This window comes from Poecilia reticulata, chromosome 22 (genome assembly GCF_904066995.2).
Source record: "Poecilia reticulata chromosome 22, P_reticulata-male-v2, whole genome shotgun sequence".
Lineage (NCBI taxonomy): Eukaryota > Metazoa > Chordata > Actinopteri > Cyprinodontiformes > Poeciliidae > Poecilia > Poecilia reticulata.
The window spans coordinates 3,997,917-4,018,434 of NC_088851.1; the positions used below are offsets into that span (position 1 = coordinate 3,997,917).

A 20,518-nucleotide genomic window follows, 5' to 3' on the forward strand; every position below is an offset into this window, starting at 1 on the left:
CTGTGGAGAAGTTATGAGCAGTGACTATCTTACCCGACCTGACCTGATTCTGTTAGATTTTTTTTTTAAACAGGAAGATGTGCTGCAGCCTCTGTGATACAGTGGTAAAAAAAAAAATGGAATTACAAGATTGTTCCTATTTGTACGTAAAAAAATATTTACCTTCATTAGGTATTAGTTTTCTGGTGGGAGCTCCTACTGATGATGCCTTTCATGAGCAGCGGAAAAAGCCAATGTTAAAATAAAACGTCAGTTTAATTCAGTTTATTTACAGAGCACCAATTCACAACACGTCATATCAAGGCACTTTACAAAAAAGTTGATTCGATCCAATATGACCTGCTGACCAAACGTCCTCTTATTTGAATAATGGTTTAGGAAAGGATGGAAAAGTTACTAACTTAACACTCATACAGCAAAACACTTGTAAAGCTGGACTTAATGCTCTTGTGGCGCCCCCTGTTGGAGCAGGGGCCAAAGCTGCTGCTTAGTTCGCTTGTGCCTCTGGCTGGCTGCAGTTTCTGAAACGGTTCACATGAATTACTATATTTTTTAAAACATTGGAAACAGTCAGACATGTTTTAGACGTCAAGAGAGTTCACACAGTTACGATATTTACTGCTGGTAACTCTGAAGAGAACCCTTCTTGAAAAAGACTTCAGCAATGAAGTTTAAACAATTCTTATTAAATATTTGACTCTGACTTTTGATGGGAGCATCCCTATTTAAAAGGATTAAAGTAATTCTCCAGAATGAATGTTGCGACGACGAGACAGAGGGAAATATTCTTTTAATTTCATTTTAATGCAGAGAAAACAACGTAAGTCACAAAAAGTACCTTTTGATATGTAATGAAATGCATTTATTTCCAATTCTGCTGCATAAATAAAACTATGTACTTGGAGTCAGTTCTAATGTTAGTAAGCTATGTCAATTCATTTTCATTAAAAAAAACAAAACAAAAAATATATATATATAAAAATCACAAAAAAGAAAGTGAGGCAAGTCTTTAAATTTGCTAACAGAACAGAAAAAAAATCAAATTCAAAAGAGATCTAACAAAGAGAAGAAGGGCATTCAAAGATAAAATAATAATAATAAAAAAAAACTAATGAAACTAAACCAGAAGGAAAGCTTTTTAAGGTTTGAATAAAGTTCCAACTCTACATCACAATTCTCTTCTTCTGGCTCTTAATAAAAACACTGAGAAGCAAACAGCTCTGAATAAAATACTCTCACCATAGGGAAAGCTTTTACCCAACATGGAAGAATAAATAAGAACAAAACACCACCTGTTTCATTAAATCCATCCGTTCTTTACAGAAGTGCTTTTTTGTCTGTTTGGCTCACTTAATAATATTAATAACATTAGTGAACAAACCAGGTTGATTAGCCCTAGAATGCATCCTTTAAGATCTACATTTTTCAAACATTTAAAAAAAATTTTTAAACGCATTTATACATTCATAATGTGATGAAAAAAAATATCAATCAATCCCCTTTTGCTAAATCATGTAATCGAGGCACGACTGTGATAGGAACACAAAAAGCATCTCCTATAAAAGCTTTCACTGGACTAGGTTTGTTTTTTTTCCTGACAGAATTTTGGTGCCAATAGCAAAAAAAAAAAATAAAAATCTGAACAATTTGGATATTATAGCAAACTTAGTCCCCAATTTGTATTTTAAGTCCTTCAAATATAAAAATGACTTAAGGAAGTACTGGCGCTGACTTGTCGGTGACTCCAGCTGGTTTCTGATTGCACAGTAACACGTTTCCACCGGTTCCACTTAGCAGCGAGTAAATCTGCGAACCCTTCAATGCCACGTAAAAGTCCTTTCCCGTCTGTGACTTTGCAAACGTTTCAGACTGAATGCTTTTGCACTTTATTGAGGGATCAGTTAGAAAAAAATAATAAAACAAACAAAAACAAAAAAACCGAGAAAGAAAGCCTCACTGTTAAGAAAACCCATTTTGTAATTCTTGTCCTAATACTTCTGGCCACCTACATTCACCGGCGCAGGATTTGGTTCAGAGATCGGATAAAGTCAGGCTTTTAAGACTAAATCTGGCACTTTTCGCAACACAATCGAAGGACATACACAAAACATACGTTTGATTTTACTGCTGTGTGGTCCGAGTCACACAACAAGCCTTCATTTCATTCAGTAATAATAACACTATAGAGAGGCAATGGGCAGTTTTTGCTCCATCAACTAGAAAAACCCCATTTATTTACCCCTTAAGCTAAACCTTTACCAGTGAGCATTAGCAGCGTTGACCTTATGACCTTTGAATGTTCTCTGATTAAAACCCTGCGAGGCACATTTTAAATTAAAAATAGATTTATGACATTGCACTGACTGGAACATGGACGCTTTTATGTAATTGTTAGCTACTGCAAAATATTTCAGGGCTTGGACCGTATCATAGCAGGACTACACTGAACGAAAACCCTTTTGAAGAAGAATTGTGAATTACATGAATATTTTCTGGTTATTGCTGTAAAACCTGCAGGAGACAGAATTATGCAACCCATGTCAGTCACTGTATTTGAGTAAACTACGTAGAACGTCAACAGTTGAGTCTAATCTGAAGTAAAGGAGTAGTGTGGCCAGAGGTTAGCTGACAACTAGCCCTGTTAGCTAAACAGGGTTAGCTAAACCTATTTAACTAACCCTTAAAAAGATAAACAAAGTCATTTATTTCTTTTAGAGATGCACCGATCGTCTAGTGATCAGTACTGACCGTGTTTTTATCACGTTTTTTTATTTGAACCTTCTTCCAAGGTTTTATTTGAACCTTGGAAGAAGGTTTATGGACCTGCAGAATTCAACAAAAGTGTTTATGCTAGCTTGAGGTGGTTTTCTGGCTTTTCCATACAAAAATTAACACAAAAAGGGGATTTTTTTAATTTACATTTTTTAGTTATTTTTTTAACGCATATCAATCTGAGCTAAACAAGGTCCTCATGTAACAAAAGCCATAAAAAACAATTTTAGACATTAAAGCATCCACTTTTTTTACCAACTGCACATACATTTTTGTTTCATAATTGTTCATAGCTCTTAAATTGTGATTTGGCAGGTCAGGGTTATGAAACAAAACAGGACTGGAAATTGGGCCAAAACATTCTGATCGGTGCATCTCTAATTCCTTTGTCTTTTAAAAACAGATTGAGGTTCTCAGAAGGTTCTTGTGATTCACAGCTTGGAGTAAAAAGAAAGCACGCCTGCTGTAAATGTTAAAGTGTTCCATTGTGTACGCATGTTGGGTTTTGGGAGCACTTTTAAGACCTAGTCCACATGTAGCCAGATATTTTGGAAAACGAATGCATTTCCAAAGCGTTTTGGCCTTCCATCCACACATAAACTCAGTTTCATATCACCAAAAACAATTCTAAGATCTCAGACCAGATCAGATTTGACAAGTATTTGTGTGTGCAGATGGGAAAACGGAAATTTGGGGTTCCGCTACAGACTGCGACAAATAATGTGCTAAAATATCCACTTATTTGTTCTGACATGATTCCCAATTGACATCAAAGTTAAAATTAGCACAACCTACAAACCTGGCAACACAAATGAACGTCCTGATGCCACGTTCAATTCCAAACAGGAAGTAGTGGTCGTTTTGAAGCAATCTGATTGGCTGATACAGGTCTTAGCTTTGTGCTACGCTGCCCCCTATGGGTTCGGCATGTTGAAAACAACTTTCAGTGGCGTATTTGTGCAGGTTCTTGTGGATGAAAGCTTTTCTGAAAACGATCCCGATTGTACGATATTTTTTCATAAAACACCCGGCTACATGTGGACAAGGCGCAAGCTTGATCAAACCCTAAAAGTCTGATCACATCTTTGTTTAATAAATAACTTGATGGAATCTGCCGTGAGTATATTTGCAAGGTCAGATTTACCTACGTTTTAAAGTCATAATCATGCTTTAAAACTGTCGGATTGACAGAAGGTGCACTTTATTTTGAGAATGACGGTCTGTGTGAAAGGTCTCTGTGATGCTCTGCTATTTCTTGCCCAGCAAGAGTTTATCATTCTTTCCTTAGTGCAAATGCCAACATGTGAAACCAGAAGTAGAACTCAGCAGAACCCGGCAGCACCTCCGGGTGGCGCTCCGGAGTCACAGGTCAACGTCCGGCTGTCGCACTACACTCGCTCTCAGAAACGTCGTCTCCTGCCATACATTCTCATTTCTCTGTTTCAGACAGTAAACAAACTAACAAAAAAAAAAAAAAAGATGGATAAAAAAAAAAAAAAAACATCTGCCAGTTTGTGACAAAATCTTTTCTGCTGCAAAATAAGTTACAAAAAGTCGAAATAAAAATCTTTGTGTACAGTACTAAAATACCTAAACCTAGAAGTTTTCAAACTTAAGAATCGCATGTTAAGTCTATAAATACCTTTACAAATATACATGTTAATTATTCAAATAAAACTTTTTTCTGCAACACCCCAAAAAAAAAAATTCAATGTTTTCAACGCATAAACAGTGTCTTCCATCCTCAAATAAACTTTTTTTTTTAAATGTTTTTTTTTTTTCTGTTTTTGTCTTTTACATACATGGCTGTGGGCAGCGATATGATACATATTTGCATTTATATATTTACAATAAATCACTTTCTAGATATAGAAAAAAACAAAAACGTCCTCCAAGTGGCGCTGTTCTTATTACTGAAAGGCCCTGAAATATGCCTCACGTCACCAGGAAGTTTGTTCGGAGACAATAAAAAATAAAAATAAAAACTGTTCTTAGGATGAAAAAAAAAAAACTGTTAACACTGAGGAAACCTGCTGAGGCTGGAAGTCTTCGCCTCTCAGAGCTTCTCCTCTGAGTTCTGCTGGAAACGTCTTCCTGGATTCCGTTCATGAGGGAGCATTCTTGTTGTGATCTGCGCAGATCTAGAGGAGATAGATCCGCACCACTACTTGGTCGCCTTCAAAATGCCCTTCACGTCCTCCGCGTACGATTTCTGAATTCAGTCCTAGGAGGTTTAAATCCCAGGAGGCACGGAATGGTTTCACCACGCGACTGTTTGTAGCAAAAGACTGGCCAGAGTATAAAAATAGAATTTCATTCCTGAAAAGAACGCAAACAGCCAAAAAAACAAAAACAAAACAAAAACAAAAAAAAAAAAATCCTTCAATGCTCAAAGTGTCTGTTGGGGGGAAATCGTAGGAGAAAAGCCTGGAGAGTTTAAGACGAGCTGCAGGAGTATTGCGTGAAGTCTTAATTTCCATATCTTGAGGAGTCTTGATTCGCTGAGAGGTGATTATTTGTCACAGAGTGTGAGCGGGGGTCGCGACCTCCGCGGCCGGGCTCTTATGTCCGTATGACGGCATTGCTGGGAGGCTGTTTGGGAAGACAGGGCTCGTCGGGCAGAGGATCGTGGGCGAACACGGAGTCGTCTCCGGAGGAGCAGGTGCTGTTGGAGTCCTGGCAGGTCGGGGAGTACTGCTCGAACGGCACCGACAGGTCCAGGTACTCCTGTCAGAGGAAGGGTCAAAGGTCAAAGGTCACCTGTGGTCAGCTGTCTCCTCTGAGCTCACATGAATACAGGAAAGTCACATTCTGCATCGAGAGAACCGCTCAGATTTCAACACATCTGAATTCCATTCACTGCGTTTCCACTGAACATAAAATTGCTCAAGTTGAAATGATGAAAATAAATTGAAAAATATCAATTAAAAAAAAACAACTCATGTTTTTGAATAAGACGTTTTTACACTTGGCTGAGGTGGCTTTTCAGCTGTGTAAAAATAGATGTATTTTGCAAAAGCTGCAATGTTTCACATCACATGAGTCACATGATCATCAGTCGGCTGTTACTACTGGAAGAAACAACAAACAGGAAGTAGCAGGAGGATGATGGTGTGTTTTTGTTGTTGTTTTTGGACAATGTGCAACGGTATTTTTTTTTGTTTCATTAAACAGTTTGAACACATTTGAAGCATTTATAAGCCAATATAATAACAGCGTACGGGAGACAATTAGGGTCACTAATTCTGTCCTTCATGTCAAAACTTTAATCTAAGAATTCTGATGGGTTTTCTCAGAACTGAATGCATGAAAGAATGTGAAAATCATCTTGTTACAGAAAGTTAGTTCTCCTCCTTCACATCTCACATCTCTGTGCCCACGATGGTGGATCCTAGTCTGCCACCTGCTTTAATGCCTGGTTTCTGAGATTAAACTGGGAATTCTGAAAAAATAGTTGAAATTCAGAAAAAAAATAAAAAATACAAAATTGAGATATAGAGATTGGGGTCATAATTCTGAGATTAAATTTGGAATTTTGAGATCAATGTCAGAATTCAGAAGCTAAAGACATAATTTTGTGAGTTAACTCTTATTTCTGAGAAAAAAAAAAAACTTTGGGAAAAAGTCATAATTCCAAAACCAAAGTTGGAATTCTGAGAAAAAAAGTTTAAATTCAGAAAAAAAATAATAAAAAGATTGGCATATAGAGATTAGGGTCATAATTCCGAGATAAAGTTAGGAATGTTGAGAACAAAATTTGAGATTTAATTCTGTGAAAGAACGGAATACAGAGATGGAAGTCATAATTTTGAGATGACAGAAGATATAATTCTGAGACTAAACTCTTAATTCTGAGAGAAATAAAATCAGAATTCTGATTTTATTTGGCAGAATTTTAAGGGGAAAAAAACACAGCAGCCCTAAACCTCTTCTGTAAGTTCTTTTATGTAAATTCACTAAAACTTTATGACAAAATGTAAATTTGTTTAGCAGAACAATACTGTTCACTTCAAAACCAAAAGCAATCATGGAGCCATTTTTACAGCTGACTCCACCTGTACAACATCAACATATCATGAAGAGAAATAAAGTCAACAGTCTGACTCACATCAGTGGAGGTCATGGACAGAATCCGGTCCAGGTCTTCCACCAGCTGTCTGAAGGTGGGCCTCTGAGACGGGATGGCGTGCCAGCACTCCCTCATGATCATGTACCTGAAAGGTCAAAGGTCAAAGCCACCCACCCCCATTACTCTACAGCCAATCAATTCTAGTTACCCAAAATGCAAATATCCATTGGTCTGGACTAAACGGGTCAAGTGTGAGGGTGTGACCGTCGTCGGTTCACTCACAGCTCATGCGTGCAGTTGGCAGGTTTGTCCATCCGGTGTCCTTCTTTCAACAGCTTGAAGAGTTCCTCCACTGGGATCCCCGGGTACGGCGACCCTCCCAGGGTGAAGATCTCCCATAACAAAACCCCGTAAGACCACCTGAACAAAAACACACAGACAAAAACAGAACACTGATCAGAGGGTGTGTATCGGAGTCATGCGTGGGCAGGCGGAAATGTTTTCTATCAAATTCTCTTCCTGCTGTATAAGTTACAAAGTAATGCGGCGCTACCCCTCCCCCACCTGTTGCTGTCAAGCTTCCTCACAGACATGACATGAATTCAGCTGTTAGGAAATATGTCAGCTCATGAAATGCATGAAACACGACAAACCAAAAACACACACACAAAGGGAAACAAGATAGAAATAAGTATTAGTTATTCATATCTAAGTTTTACTTATTGGACCAATACCAACGTGTTAAAAATAGATGAACAATGGTAATGCTGTACATCGTTAGCAGAAACAGTCAAAGCTCACAAAGAAAAAAGCTTTTCTTTCTCTGCGTGTTTCAGGGAGACGATTAATAATCCTAAATAATCATAACTCAGTTAAATCAGTTTGGTACTCTAGTTAGTTCTGGCAGCATTTGTGAATGCAAAAAAAATAAAAGCAATCAAACAGATCAGGAACATAAAACCAAAGATAGTTTGAATTTGTCTTGTTCTCCAGCCTGACGCCAACACAGATAAACTGCTAGCTACAGAAATAAAATCATCCTCTAGTAAAGTGAGAATACAGCAGGTTCAAGTTTTCCTCTAAAGTCGTCTGTATATAAAATGCTAATCTGTAAAAACCCATTAAGTCAGTGATCTAGTAGCTGACATTACAGATATCACTGGGTGAAAATGGGTCGTTTTCCAGCTGTGAACTGATCTATATTTCCACCCAGAGTTCTCTGCCATATATTTTTTTTAATATGCTAAATTATCTTATTCTAACAGAGAATCAGAGACTTCCTTCCAGGAACCAACCCTGACCTGGACTCTACTGTGAAGAGGAGAGTGTGTATTGACAGCCTGAACATTTCCATCCCAGCTGCAGTCCAAACCAAGCCATCATCTCACTCCCTTTCTCTCTCTGTGGCAGCGGCTTCAGAAAACTGCTGGTTCACTTACAAATGGTTAAAAAAACCAAAACAAAACAAAAAAACAGGGGGGGGAGGGGCATCACATAATGGGCAGCCAATTAACCGGGTGTAGCATTGTTGAGCAGTTCATCCTGTGAATCACAATAAGACCCCCTCCTCACTTTAATCTAATTATCTACGCTCCGATCTGCAGGGCGGAGAACGGCCGAGCCGACTGGTCCACCTCCTGAATGAACAAAACATCCAGAAAATGGCTTCGACTGACCCCATCTGTGGGCCTGATCTCATTCTTCTCTTAATTTTTGTTCATTTCTTCAGTTTCAGTTGAATTTTAAAACCGCAGCCACCTTCAAAAAGCAGCAGTGCTTGGTTTTTTATTTTCAATGCGTTCCAGTCAGAATCAGTCAAAATCACCACGTCAAGAAGTCAGGACTGGAAAAGTTCAACTCCAGATGCAGACAACATATTCAACAGCTGCATTTCGACTGGCCATGAATTACCATAAACAGCAATTTAGCTAGAATGATTTGGTTTTTCAGTTGTATCAAAATTTGCGTTTTTCGCAAAAGTGCAATGGGAACTTTTTTCACAACAAACAAGTCCCATGATCACCAGCTGGACGTGACTGCTGGCAGAAACATGGAAGACGACAGGACGATGATGCATCATGTTTTTCAATTATCAAGAAAAAAAAACATTTTGGTGTTATTTTAATTGTGTGTTTCATTGCGAAATTGTGTTTTTGCCATTAAAATGTTGACAAAGTTTTGTAATGGAAACGTAGCTAAAAAAGGACTTAATGTTTACAAATAGAATGTAATTATTTTAATTTCATATGCTTTGCAGATGGTATCAAAACAGTTTCCCAATTAAAAATTTTTTTTAAAAAAATGAATTTTAGGAAATGTTTTCAGTCAGTGGTTTAAAACCAATAACAATGCAGGGATAAAATCACGGATCTCTTTAAGAAATATGTGGATGCTGGGAACGTCTCTGCAAGATGCTACATGTTAGCACTGAGATGCTATTTTAGCCTTGAATAGCTTCACTGATAGGCTAACTCCTTTTAGATCAACTTGAACATGACCATACTACAGCATCCAATCAGATTATTTTGGAAGCAGAAATGAAATGAACCCCAATGGGCAAAGAGAAGCTTTGTTGTCCATCGCTGTTAGCTAAAGTCGCTTGTTTGTCAGATTTACAGCCATACCAGAAACACGTGAATAGAGAAGTTCCGCTTTGAACTTATGTACGTAGAAAACAAGAAAAAGTAAGTAATTGCATCTAAATTTGTTTATGATGAATTAAAGTCTTGATTTTTCCTTCTGGGAATCAGCAGGTGGAAGCTTCACAAACACTGGAGATCAGAAATCAGCCACAAATCTCCAACTGACGGATCTCTGAGTAAAATAATTACTTTCATGGGACTAATAGTGGGAAGAGCTTCCCAAGGATTAAACATCTTTATCTTGACTTAAAGTCTTACATTTATTCAAACTCATATGAAACATCCTGCTGAGACTGCGCAGCAGTAAAAACTAAAATATGACTAAACATTTTGCAACTGTGATCATGCCGATCATTTGTTCTTTACAGTTTGGAGTTTTTGACAGCTTAATTTGAACGTTTAGAACCGTCGCCCTATCAGACCGAAAGCCAAACAGTGGAAGGCCCTCCGCGGTGTGAAGGGGATAAACTGGCTCAGAGTGACTACTGTATAAAGGCAGGCGAAGATTTGGAGTCTGTAATCCAGACCTGCTGAAATAACAGAGCAGGCCGGTTCTCCCCTCGGCCCGTTCCCAGTCTGCAGTGATCACACGGCCCTGCAGCGCTGACAGGGGCCCCTGTTTGGCTTGGACGGCTGTGCTGGGGACACAGCGTCTGGCTGTGGATGGCTGGGGGAAAGGCTGCTGGAGCTACTGCAAGATGCATCACCTTGGTGACCTCCCCGTCTGACAGGCCGCCGACTTTAGATCAGAGGCGACGCAAACACAACCGGACGGGGAGAAAGGTGTGTATGTCTGAGAAAAACACACAACCTGAGGGAAAAACCTTGGCTTTCTAATCTCGACGTTTTGGATTGATCCTCATAAAATAACAACATTAACCATAGACTTGCACAACTTGAAAATACAAAAGTAAATCTGTTTAATGGAAATACAGAAAACTTGTTTTTTGCGCCAGCATCAGGTAGTTTTTCATCTGCATTGAAATGGATGCATTTTGCAAAACTGAAATGGAAACTCTTAATTCGCGTCACACGAGTCACATGACCAACAACCAGATGTTACTGGAGGTAATGATGAAGACGACGATAGAAAGTAGTTGGAGGACAACGACGCAGCAAGTTTTTTTTAATGACTTATAGCCTGAACTAACTTATTCACGTGAGATTTTAATAGTTTCTTATTTAATGGAAACTCTGCACTGCAAAATTGTGTGTCATGAGTCACATGAGCAACAACCGGATGTTGCTACTGATGGAAACGACAAAGAAGACGACAGGAAGTGGTAGGAGGATGATGGTTTGTTTTTGATTTTTTCAGACAAAGTGAATTTTGCTCCAGCAGAGCTCTCACAGCATCATAAAAGTTCATAAAAAATTGTGTGTTATTCCAACGTGTTTAATCCATAACACTTCTGGAAAATCAGCAGCTACAATTTTCCCAAAAGGCAGCATACATAGCCGCTCCTCAATATAAGGAACTGGTCATCTCAATCTGTTTACATCCGTCGCTGCCGTGATTTTTAATGATTTATTGCGTGAACAAGCTCATTCACATGTGATTTTAACTTAATTTGTTATTTAGTAGAAACACTGTAATTGCAAAATTGTGTATTTTTGACATAAGCAGCACATCAACTAAGATTTGCGCACATGGAAACGCAGCTAAAAAGATGCTGGGACTCCAGTGTCGTTTTGGAGAGTTAGGAACGAACTCCACCAGAAAAAATTCCCAATTGAGGGCTGGTTGACAGCATACTGGAGATATTTGGCACGGAAACCCATCGGTTTAAGTCCTGTGCTTGACGCTAACATGGTCAGTCACCACATTTCAACAGCCGCATTCCTCTGCTGTACACATCAGCGGACAGCCGCCATGAGACGATCAACTTGCGGAAACTCACACGTCGCTCTGGTGCGTGTAGACCCGGTCGAACAGAGCCTCCGGAGCCATCCATTTCACGGGCAGACGACCCTGCAGCAAAACAAGTACAACAGAACCGCTTTGGTCAGCAAAACCTTTCTGTACGGATCAGACAGGAAAAACTCAACCCTATCACACAATGTTTAACCATCTCCTGCCTCCACTGTGCGCTCCATCACAGCCAGAGCAGGACAGTGGAGACATTCAGCAGCTCGTATTTAGATTCAGACTGTAGTGATTTGCTGGTTTTCAAAAAATGTTATTTTAATTCTTCATCTTAAAGTGATTTTTTTATATATGCAATCACAAACCTTCATAAATACTGTTAGGATTATTTGTGCATAATATCGTGGATGCACCGATTGCAGTTTTCTGGACAACCACCAATCTTTACAAAGCATGACCTGCTGATTTAGGCTGATATCAATTTTTTTTGTCTGAAAAAGTTGCTAAGTTGCAAGAGTAGGGCAACTATTGTCGAAAAGATCAATGGATAAGATTGATTTGACGTGAAATTATTGGACAATCTGGTCCAATTTACTGATGACCCCTACATAATAGTAAAGTAGTGGAAGGAATATACTTTTTTCTACAAAAAGAAAAAAACTTACATGCAGAAATGCATATAAGGTACTAAATTAAATGAGACCCAACATGAAATATCTCGGATTTATTGCTGCGATTAAATAAAAAAGCAAACACGTGACATAAATGCACATTTTCCTTACTGTCCTGAGTTTCCCCTCAACATTTCAGACAAAGTATCGATGTCATGAAACTCACATTTGTGGTCTTTTTGTAGTAGTCTATATTGTGCACGTCTCTGGCGAGACCGAAGTCGGCTATTTTCATGACGTTGTCCTCCGTCACCAGAACATTTCTGGCTGCCAGGTCTCTGTGGATACACTGCAGGGGAAAAATATAACAAACTCAGGTTAGCTTTACATACAGGCACGTGGATAACAAAAATATTTTTGTTGCAAGATGACCAAGCAGTATGAATTTAAATGGAGAAGAAATATGTTTTTCCATTTCCTAAAAAATTTAGGTTTTGGGAATATGAGATTTCTGTTTGACAGCAAAAACTTCAGAGTTTTCCACTCTGGTCCATCATGAAGAGATTGGAGTTAATCTTAGAGTTAAGGTAAAGATCAACATATGCAAATTGCTAATATAAGGCAACGTTCACACATCAGATCTCGACGCTAAGCTTGGATTTTTTTGTTGACATCCGGTGTCTATGCTACTAATTGAATGCGACTGCAGTCAGATTTCTGTGTGAACGGTTTACGACCAACATGTGTAGAAGAAGGTAGACATCACACAGCAGAGCGTCGTTTAAAGGAGTAATAAGTTCAAGTTCATAACTCTAATTTTCATCCATTGTCTATGTCTGAATTTGCCGCTTCTGGATTCTTCTGGTGCAGAATTTTGACGCGTGTCTCACATCAGTGACATAACTGTTGGATAAAATGCGATGTGACTGTCCTAACTACAGAAAACTATTGAACAATTATCCAAATTAGTATGGAAGTGGGACAATCTGGACTTTTTTATGGAGAAAAAGATCAGCATCAGGTCGTTCAGTCTGCTGTGAAAAAGCTGGATATGGGTCTGCTGTGTGAACCAAGTCCAAGATACTGAAAACTGTGTAAAACGTCAAGTCAAAATCATTCCTCCTTCATTTTCAGTAACACAATGTTTTACAACCAAACCAGAAAAGAACATTTTGTTTTTTAAAAAAATGCAAATAAATTGAATTAATTAAAATCTTGGTAACAAATCTCTGATTGGTGCAACTTAAATTCCTGCCTTTAACAGAAAATGCTGCATTATTAAAAGTCTAAACCTTTTCCTTGTAATTATCTAAAACAATTTAAATTCTAATCACTTCAATGCTATAAAACAAAAATGTATACATTTACAAAATAAGATATAGAATGTATCTTTTTATCATCTGTCTTCTGTCTATCTCTATCCTTGTGTATTTAGGCTTTAGGAGATGTGACCTTCTGTGAAGCCAGGTACTCCATGCCTCGGGCGACCTGATAGGCGCAGGACACCAGATCTTTAAAGGTGAGCTGCTCGTCAGGGATTTTGCAGGTGTCAAAGGAATAATCCATGCCAGGAGGACGGCGCGCCCTGAGGTACTCCCTCAGGTTCCCTTTGGAGGCGTACTCCACCAGGACGTACAGAGGACCTGGTGGGACAGAGAGCATCGCTTTAAAGATTTGTCTTGATTCTCCTTTCATCTTCTCTTCCTCCGTCTCTGAGGCTCACCGTCCTGTGTGCACGCTCCCAGCAGGTTGATGATGTTTTTGTGTTTGCCTATCATCTTCATCATCTCCATCTCTGACACCAAGTCTGACAGATCTTTATCTGTTGCATCGTCTGGGGGAGGGGGAAGGCAAAGTCAAATCAGAAACGGTGCTGATTTCTTTGGGATTATCAAAAGAGGGAGAATGTAAGTTGGATAACCTTTCAGCATCTTCACAGCGACAGTGAGAGGCTTGTTGGGCTTCTCCTTGTCGATGCCGATTGCCTCTGCCATGACCACCTGACCGAAGCAGCCCTCTCCCAGAGGTTTACCCAGGGTCAACCTAAAAACAAAAACGCTTTTAATCTTTAGACTCTCCACTACGGCGGGTTATAGGTAAACTGATTTTGAGGTTGTAACATGACAAAATATCAAGAAGTTCACAGGGTCTGAATATCCTCATGGTCACAGTTTGTGCCGACTGCTCCTCTCTTACCTTGTGCGAGGAAACTCCCATTTGGGGTCAGAGGGCAGCTCCAGCTCTGAGACGTTGGCCAGCATGGGCCCGTCGCTGGACGACAGCCGAGCGATCCGAACCAGGGGCGTGTTGGAGTTCATGGAGGAGTTAGAATCCAAGGAAACCTGCTTGGGTGCAAAGAAAAAATTATCTGTTATAGTCTCTGAAAACATGGTGAAATCTGTTTTACAAGGAGATAGACGGAAAGGAGAAATACTATATTGTTCACTTTGGATCAAACTAGATTTATTAAAGAAACAGAAATGATTAATCTCGTAAACCAATGACATGACAGCTAAGACTACAAATGCCATCAGAGGCGTAATACAGCGCTTTTAAATTTTAGATACTTGAGTATTGTCTATATTAAAAAGAATCCCTAAACTTTGAATTCTGTGAATTAGATATGGGCCTTTAAGTTTTATATAAAGTGCAATCCAAAAAATATATTCATAAAAAAAAAAAGAAGAAAGTCTGGGCCTCCCAAATAAATTGGTGCCCTGGGCTACGGCCCCTATCAGTACATTCTAAAGTCTGGCCCAGACTGCCTGACATGACTTTTGCAGCCTGAGGCTGTGTGCAGGATGAAGCCGTGGCTGAAAGGGTTTCGAGCCTGGACATCCATCCATCAGTGACCTCCAGCTCCAGGTCCATGGTTCTGCCTCTGAGTGAGAGGGGCGGGGGGCTCCACATCCTCCCACCATCTATCTAACCACTGGGCGGAGCCCAGGGCCCACTCCTGCATTTTTGATGGATATGTGGGTGTCAGTCTGCCGATTCTGCCCCTCTAGGCCTGCAACACGAAGTCTACTTACAAGTCATGACTGTAAGAAAATGAGGAGTATGATGTTAAGCCCAAAAAAAAAATCTCCAACCCCAATTTGAAAAGCATAAAAGTAATATCTGACAGAACATGCCTGGGGGTTTACAAGAGATTTACTTTGAGTTATGAAAGAGAGAGGAGAAAACTGGGAGATTAGCCTCCCAAAATTGAAGCAGAGATTATAGAAAAATGCAATAAGAACTTTCCCTCCGCTACCTTATAAGACCATGAAGGTGGAAAAAATTAGAGCAGAATTACAGGCTGCTATATGAGGATCTACTGGACTCCAGCAAGACTTCATTATGTCCCAAAAAGACAATGGTTACAGCTAAACACTCGGCTTTGTTGTTTTCCATGAACTAATTTGTGACGTCCAAGCTTGTGCTTCTAGAAGTATGCAACCTTTCAATTACAAAGCTGGACGGCTGGAATTGGATCAAAACAGCCTCAGAGTCGCTTTTCCCAGCAAACAGAGACCAGCAGGTAAATGAAGCAGTGGACTGGGTGTTTATATGAGTGGAAACGTTCAGATTTGAAAGGTTTTCTTGAATTCATGAATAGAGAATAAACAACCAAGTTAAATTTGCCGAAAAAATGAAATAACTTCAAGGCTACTTTTAGTTCCACCTTGTTTTGAGCCAATTACCCTCATATCAACCAAAATGTTAAGAGTTGCTGCAAATTTGAACTCCATCTTGTTATCTAAGCCACTCCAGCAGAAAAAAAGAAAGAGAAAAGGCTCATCCAACTGCAGGTTGTGGGGAAGCAGCTGCTCCACTTCGTGTTTCTCTAAACAGTTGAGTGTGAGAGGGAGAGAGTGTGTTGTTACACTCACAGTGAAATCTAAAACTGACACTGACAGTCGGAGTAGGGCATAAATATCCCTGCGCTGAATCTGCTCCAAGATAAATGTGAACACATGTCAGCAGAGTGATGCCTTACAGTATCACAGCAGGACAAGGGGAAGATCCATGACGGACAGGTGTTTGATGCCCCGCTCACTTCATTTGTGCCCTATGTAGGATTTTGTACTCTGACTTTTTCATATTTTGTCACTTGCGATGAACCGATATGAAAATTAGTGATGACATCATTCGATATTATCATTAATATCAGACCAGTTGTATTTGTTGGACCAGTACTAATGCGTTAAAAAATGATGACTTATAACGGCCGATACTAATGTTGTTGACGATGCATCATCACATTACAAACCTAAGCTTCAATTTATTTATTTGGGTTTTTATGCGATAGACCAAAAAAAGCAAAATAGAGCATCCATCCAATTGTCATGGCGAATATTAAGCAAACTTTTAAAATGTCACAGGGAAGAAGAAAATTAGCCATGTCTCCATCTACCTGTTCGGAGTGAATCAACCAGGCTACGACAAAGGGTAATTTTGTCAGATGTTGACGTTATGCACGGCTACAAAAACAGGAAGTAGTGGTTGCAAACTAGCATGGACCAGACATCTCCAAACAATGGAGAGAGGTTTTCAGGAATGTGTTGCTATTGGGGAAGTTGTCATCGTTTTGTCATATCAGCTAGCATCGGCGATGTTACATGCTGTCTGGAGACATAGAGAAAGAATGGGAATTCTTATGATTATAACAGAAGGAATAGCGAGATAAATGTTGGTTACGTCAAAACTTATTCAGTAAATGTGTTTCCTTCTCTCCTTTAGTGCGCTGACTCTTTTAGAAAAGTGAAAAACCACCTCAGGCTAGTGTAAAGACTTCTGTGCAAAATTGGAGAAGTTATTTTGAATTTTGTTCTCACCTTTTCTAATGTGGTACTTCAAAATGTGCATAAAAAAACATTGATGGTCTTTGTGTAATTAACTCGGTTTTGAGGTTAAAAGATTCCATGTTAAAAACTTTATCAGATATGTTCCATACAGAGCGGAGACTGGACTTTTATCTTACGCTTTTATCATACCAAAGAAACTGGTTTTGACATTTTGTAAGAAAAAAAAACATTAGTTAAATCTGTCAAATTACAGCTGGAGGAAATGGTAAGGTCTTATTCATAAACAAATTGAAGCAAATCAATAAGACTAGGCAACAACTTCAACAAATATTGGTAACTAATTGAAGATGGTTTGACTTGATTGTTGGTGAGGCAAGTCGTTCAATACTACTGTTTGTCAAGAAACAAATAACTATTATATATGGGTATCAGATTAAATGTGGTGGAACATACATGAATGCCATGTGTTTACCTTTGTTTTATGTCATATAAAATCTTAATGAAACATTTGTGGTTGGAGTGTGAATACTTTTGCAAGTTGCCATGAACTGAATCTGGACTAAATTCTGCTGGAGTTGGAAAGTTTTTCTTCCCCCTCCACTTCATTTTCACCCTGATTATCTGGATCAAATCGGGTCAGCTGGGTGTTTTAGCGCCCAAACCGACAAGAGAGAAAAGGAAGGGAAAGCATTGTGCAAATCTTGTATCTACTTTCTGTTACCTGTCTCTTGAGGGGGAACTTGGACAGTTTCTGCACAGGCGGCGTGGGGAGAGTCTTCTGCGTGGTCATTCTCATGCGGCAGAGGAAGACGATGACCACGGCAAAGACGAAGAGCACGCAGCCCGTCAGGTAGATGAGGATGTCGGCGTAGTAGTCGTCTTTGCCCGAGTTCACTGCTTCCGAAGGGAGGAGGCCGAGAAACATCAAAGGCACAGTTTAGGTTTTTATTAGCAGCACAAACACACAAGAAACTTATTTCTGCGCAATAAAGACACATGCATCACTTTAATTTCAGAGCTGCGGCAAGTAATTGTAGCCGTTTCCAAAAATGGAGGCAATTACAGTTTTTGACAGCAAGCGTAAGGGATGTTTTACACTGTCTCTTAGCCTTAAGATGTCTGAACAGATGATTTAAAGAGATCAAAGAGCAGCAGAGGCGTTTAATTTTATGCCTCGTCGTTTCAAATGAAGACATAATAACACGTGCTAAACAAATTCAAATTGTTGGTAATGATTCACTAAAATGCACAGTAATCAGATTTACAGACACTGCACCGTATGAATGCTTCTGTAAACATTTGCATGAGAGGAAGATGAAAGAGATGAACAAGAATCAACAAGAGAGGCTGTGTGGTGAAGAGGAATATACCTGGAAGCACCGTCAGCCAAGCGGAGTGGTAAGCAAAGCCGATAGAGTTCCCCGCCAGACAAGTGTACTCGCCCGCATCCTCAAAAGTTACATTGGTCAAGAAGAGAACCTCTAGCTCCTTATCTGTTGTGTTAATACCGGCCGTCTGTGGGGGAGGGAGAGGGTAACAGAGATGGAGCAGAAAGATGGAGAGGGGAGATTCCATGAGCCCAAAAAGTTTTATTAAAATAAACACCAAACACCTGAAGAAGAGCAGAGGGCCGAGGAGTCAGCTTTGCCACCACCAACTGCTGAAAATACCAAAAAGCACCGTTACCCAGCTGTGCTTATCTCAACAGAATGAACGTTTTTCTTTAATATGTGTGTGTGTGTGCGTGTGTGTGTGTGTGCGTGTGTGTGCGTGGGGTGGGTGGGAGGGGGTTATGCTAACTTTAAATTAGAAAGACATTTGAAGAAATGTGCATTTCACAGCATCATTTATTTCTATAAGGCAGTGGTGGGCACACTTCCACTAATGCGCTAGTAAAAGAGCTAATTTTACTTTTAGCGCTATAGCTAACTTTGAAATGGTTGAATTTAGTTAATTAGCATTAGTTTCCGCTACATACTGTGTTGGTATAGCATTCTAGCGCTAGCAGAACTAATATTTATGATTAGTGTTTTAGGGTTAGCACAACTAACTTTTTAATTTGCGCTGTCCACCACTGGTGTAAGGTAAAGGTGGAGCTGACAAAACTTTTAACGTGATAAATTGAACAGGATAAAGTTGTAATAGAGGCTTGTGATTTTAAACTGAGCCACTAAAAATGCTCTCATTGTCCAGTCCCCATTCTGCCAGGACTATAGCTGCATAGAAATTCCCAAATTTGCAACCACATTTCATTTATATGAATTATATATTTAACATTGTTAAATTTGAAGCAATTATAACAATCATCACTAAAAGGACAATTCACATTTCCTGAAGTGCATGAAGGTTATACATTTTACCTGCTGTGAGATAACTTTGTGCTTTCATTTTGTACAAATTCAGATCCATTTTTTGAACCTTTAAAAGTATGTTTTTAACAGGTGTTTACATGTTTATTTACTGTACCATTTATCTGACTTGTAACTTACTACACAGTTCCTATGGGGACATACGGTGGTAGCAGCATCATTCTGTGGGGACAAAGCCAACTTGTCTATTAAGTAAGAACTACAGGCAGAAAATGCTGTGTTTTACACCGATAGTCAGTCGTGTACCACCTCCTACCTCTACGCTGTTTTACTGCCTCAATTTATGTTCAGATATGTATAAGCAAATCAATTTGTGTATTTAAAAAAAAAAATAAAACTTCTCTTCAGTAATCTTGAAAACTTAGTTTGAAACACTGTGCTTTTAGAAAACTGCATTATGAGTACATAAATAAATAAAAACACTTCAATTATAATTTTTCCTACTTTGACTAATGCTACAGCAACATGGAGCAGTCAAAAGTGCCTCGGTAATGAGCGCCGCCATCACAGCCCCGTGCCGCATACTCTGATATAAAAGGCCATTAATATTGCGGGAGAATGCCCTCCATGGGAAATCAATAGCAATCTGTGTGTTTGAGGGAGGCTTGGTCAGTGAGGTTTTAGATTTATGGCACATTTGTGTGTGAGAGTGAGACTTTTGAAGCCATGGCAGCAATTAAGAACGCAATGTTGTGTCTGCTATTGATCAGGGTCAACATGGCGCTCTGAGTTAAAATGAATGATAGCTACTCACTAGCAAAATGTGATTACTTGATCCCAGAAGAGGAATGCGTGTGTGTGTGTTGGTGTGTGTTTGTCCTATTAGCAAGTCAAGCAGACCCACAACCAAGAGGAACCCTGCAGGCAGCGGATAGCGTCAGATGCGGTGAAGGCGGTTCCTGCTAGCAGCTCAGTATTTACCTGGTTTGTGCACCATTAGCCAGAAAGCTTTTTCCGACATGCCTACAAAGTTTGAGGCACGACACCAGTACTTCCCGGCGTCTTTCTCTGTCACGTTGGACAGTTTCAGAATACTGCGAGCCACGATGTGTTTACTGACATTACTCTGCGAAGGGAAAATTGAGAGGCACGGTGAGGTCTTGGAAAGTCTTGCAAGAACACAGTAGCTGCGTTTCCATTGACCATATAATTGTGCAATTCGACATGTCGAAAATAAACATGTCACTTGGTGGACACAGGTCAATTTGGGGGAAAAAAACAACTATTTTTTCAACAAAACGTTTTGGTAGAAGGATGAGGTGGTTATTTATTTCACAAAACACTTTTTCTCCACCACACGAGTCACAACAACTGAATGTTGCCACTGGCGCAAACTACAAAGAAAAAGATGATGATGGCAGGAAGTAGTTGGTTTTAAAATGTTTTAATGAACTGTGA

At 39.4% G+C, this 20,518-nt stretch overlaps 1 protein-coding gene across 8 annotated transcripts in view; it reads right to left on the reverse strand.

The window, feature by feature from the left end:
- Positions 1-249: 249 nt before the first annotated feature.
- fgfr3 (fibroblast growth factor receptor 3) overlaps positions 250-20,518 on the reverse strand; it is a 79,194-nt gene continuing 58,925 nt past the window's right edge. For 2 of the 8 annotated variants that reach the window (XM_008398789.3, XM_081602908.1), the window contains exons 8-18: positions 20,042-20,186; positions 17,473-17,648; positions 14,158-14,306; positions 13,883-14,004; positions 13,685-13,795; positions 13,414-13,604; positions 12,188-12,310; positions 11,385-11,455; positions 7,124-7,261; positions 6,881-6,986; positions 250-5,499 (exon numbers count right to left, since the gene is read on the reverse strand). In XM_008398789.3, coding sequence (XP_008397011.1) covers positions 5,335-5,499; positions 6,881-6,986; positions 7,124-7,261; positions 11,385-11,455; positions 12,188-12,310; positions 13,414-13,604; positions 13,685-13,795; positions 13,883-14,004; positions 14,158-14,306; positions 17,473-17,648; positions 20,042-20,186 — 1,497 coding nt within the window. In that variant the 3' untranslated portion in view covers positions 250-5,334. Of the gene's footprint in view, positions 5,500-6,880; positions 6,987-7,123; positions 7,262-11,384; positions 11,456-12,187; positions 12,311-13,413; positions 13,605-13,684; positions 13,796-13,882; positions 14,005-14,157; positions 14,307-17,472; positions 17,649-18,121; positions 18,267-20,041; positions 20,187-20,518 lie in introns of all 8 variants that reach the window. The other 6 variants (XM_008398782.3, XM_008398788.3, XM_017302578.2 and 3 more) reach the window with 5 other exon arrangements.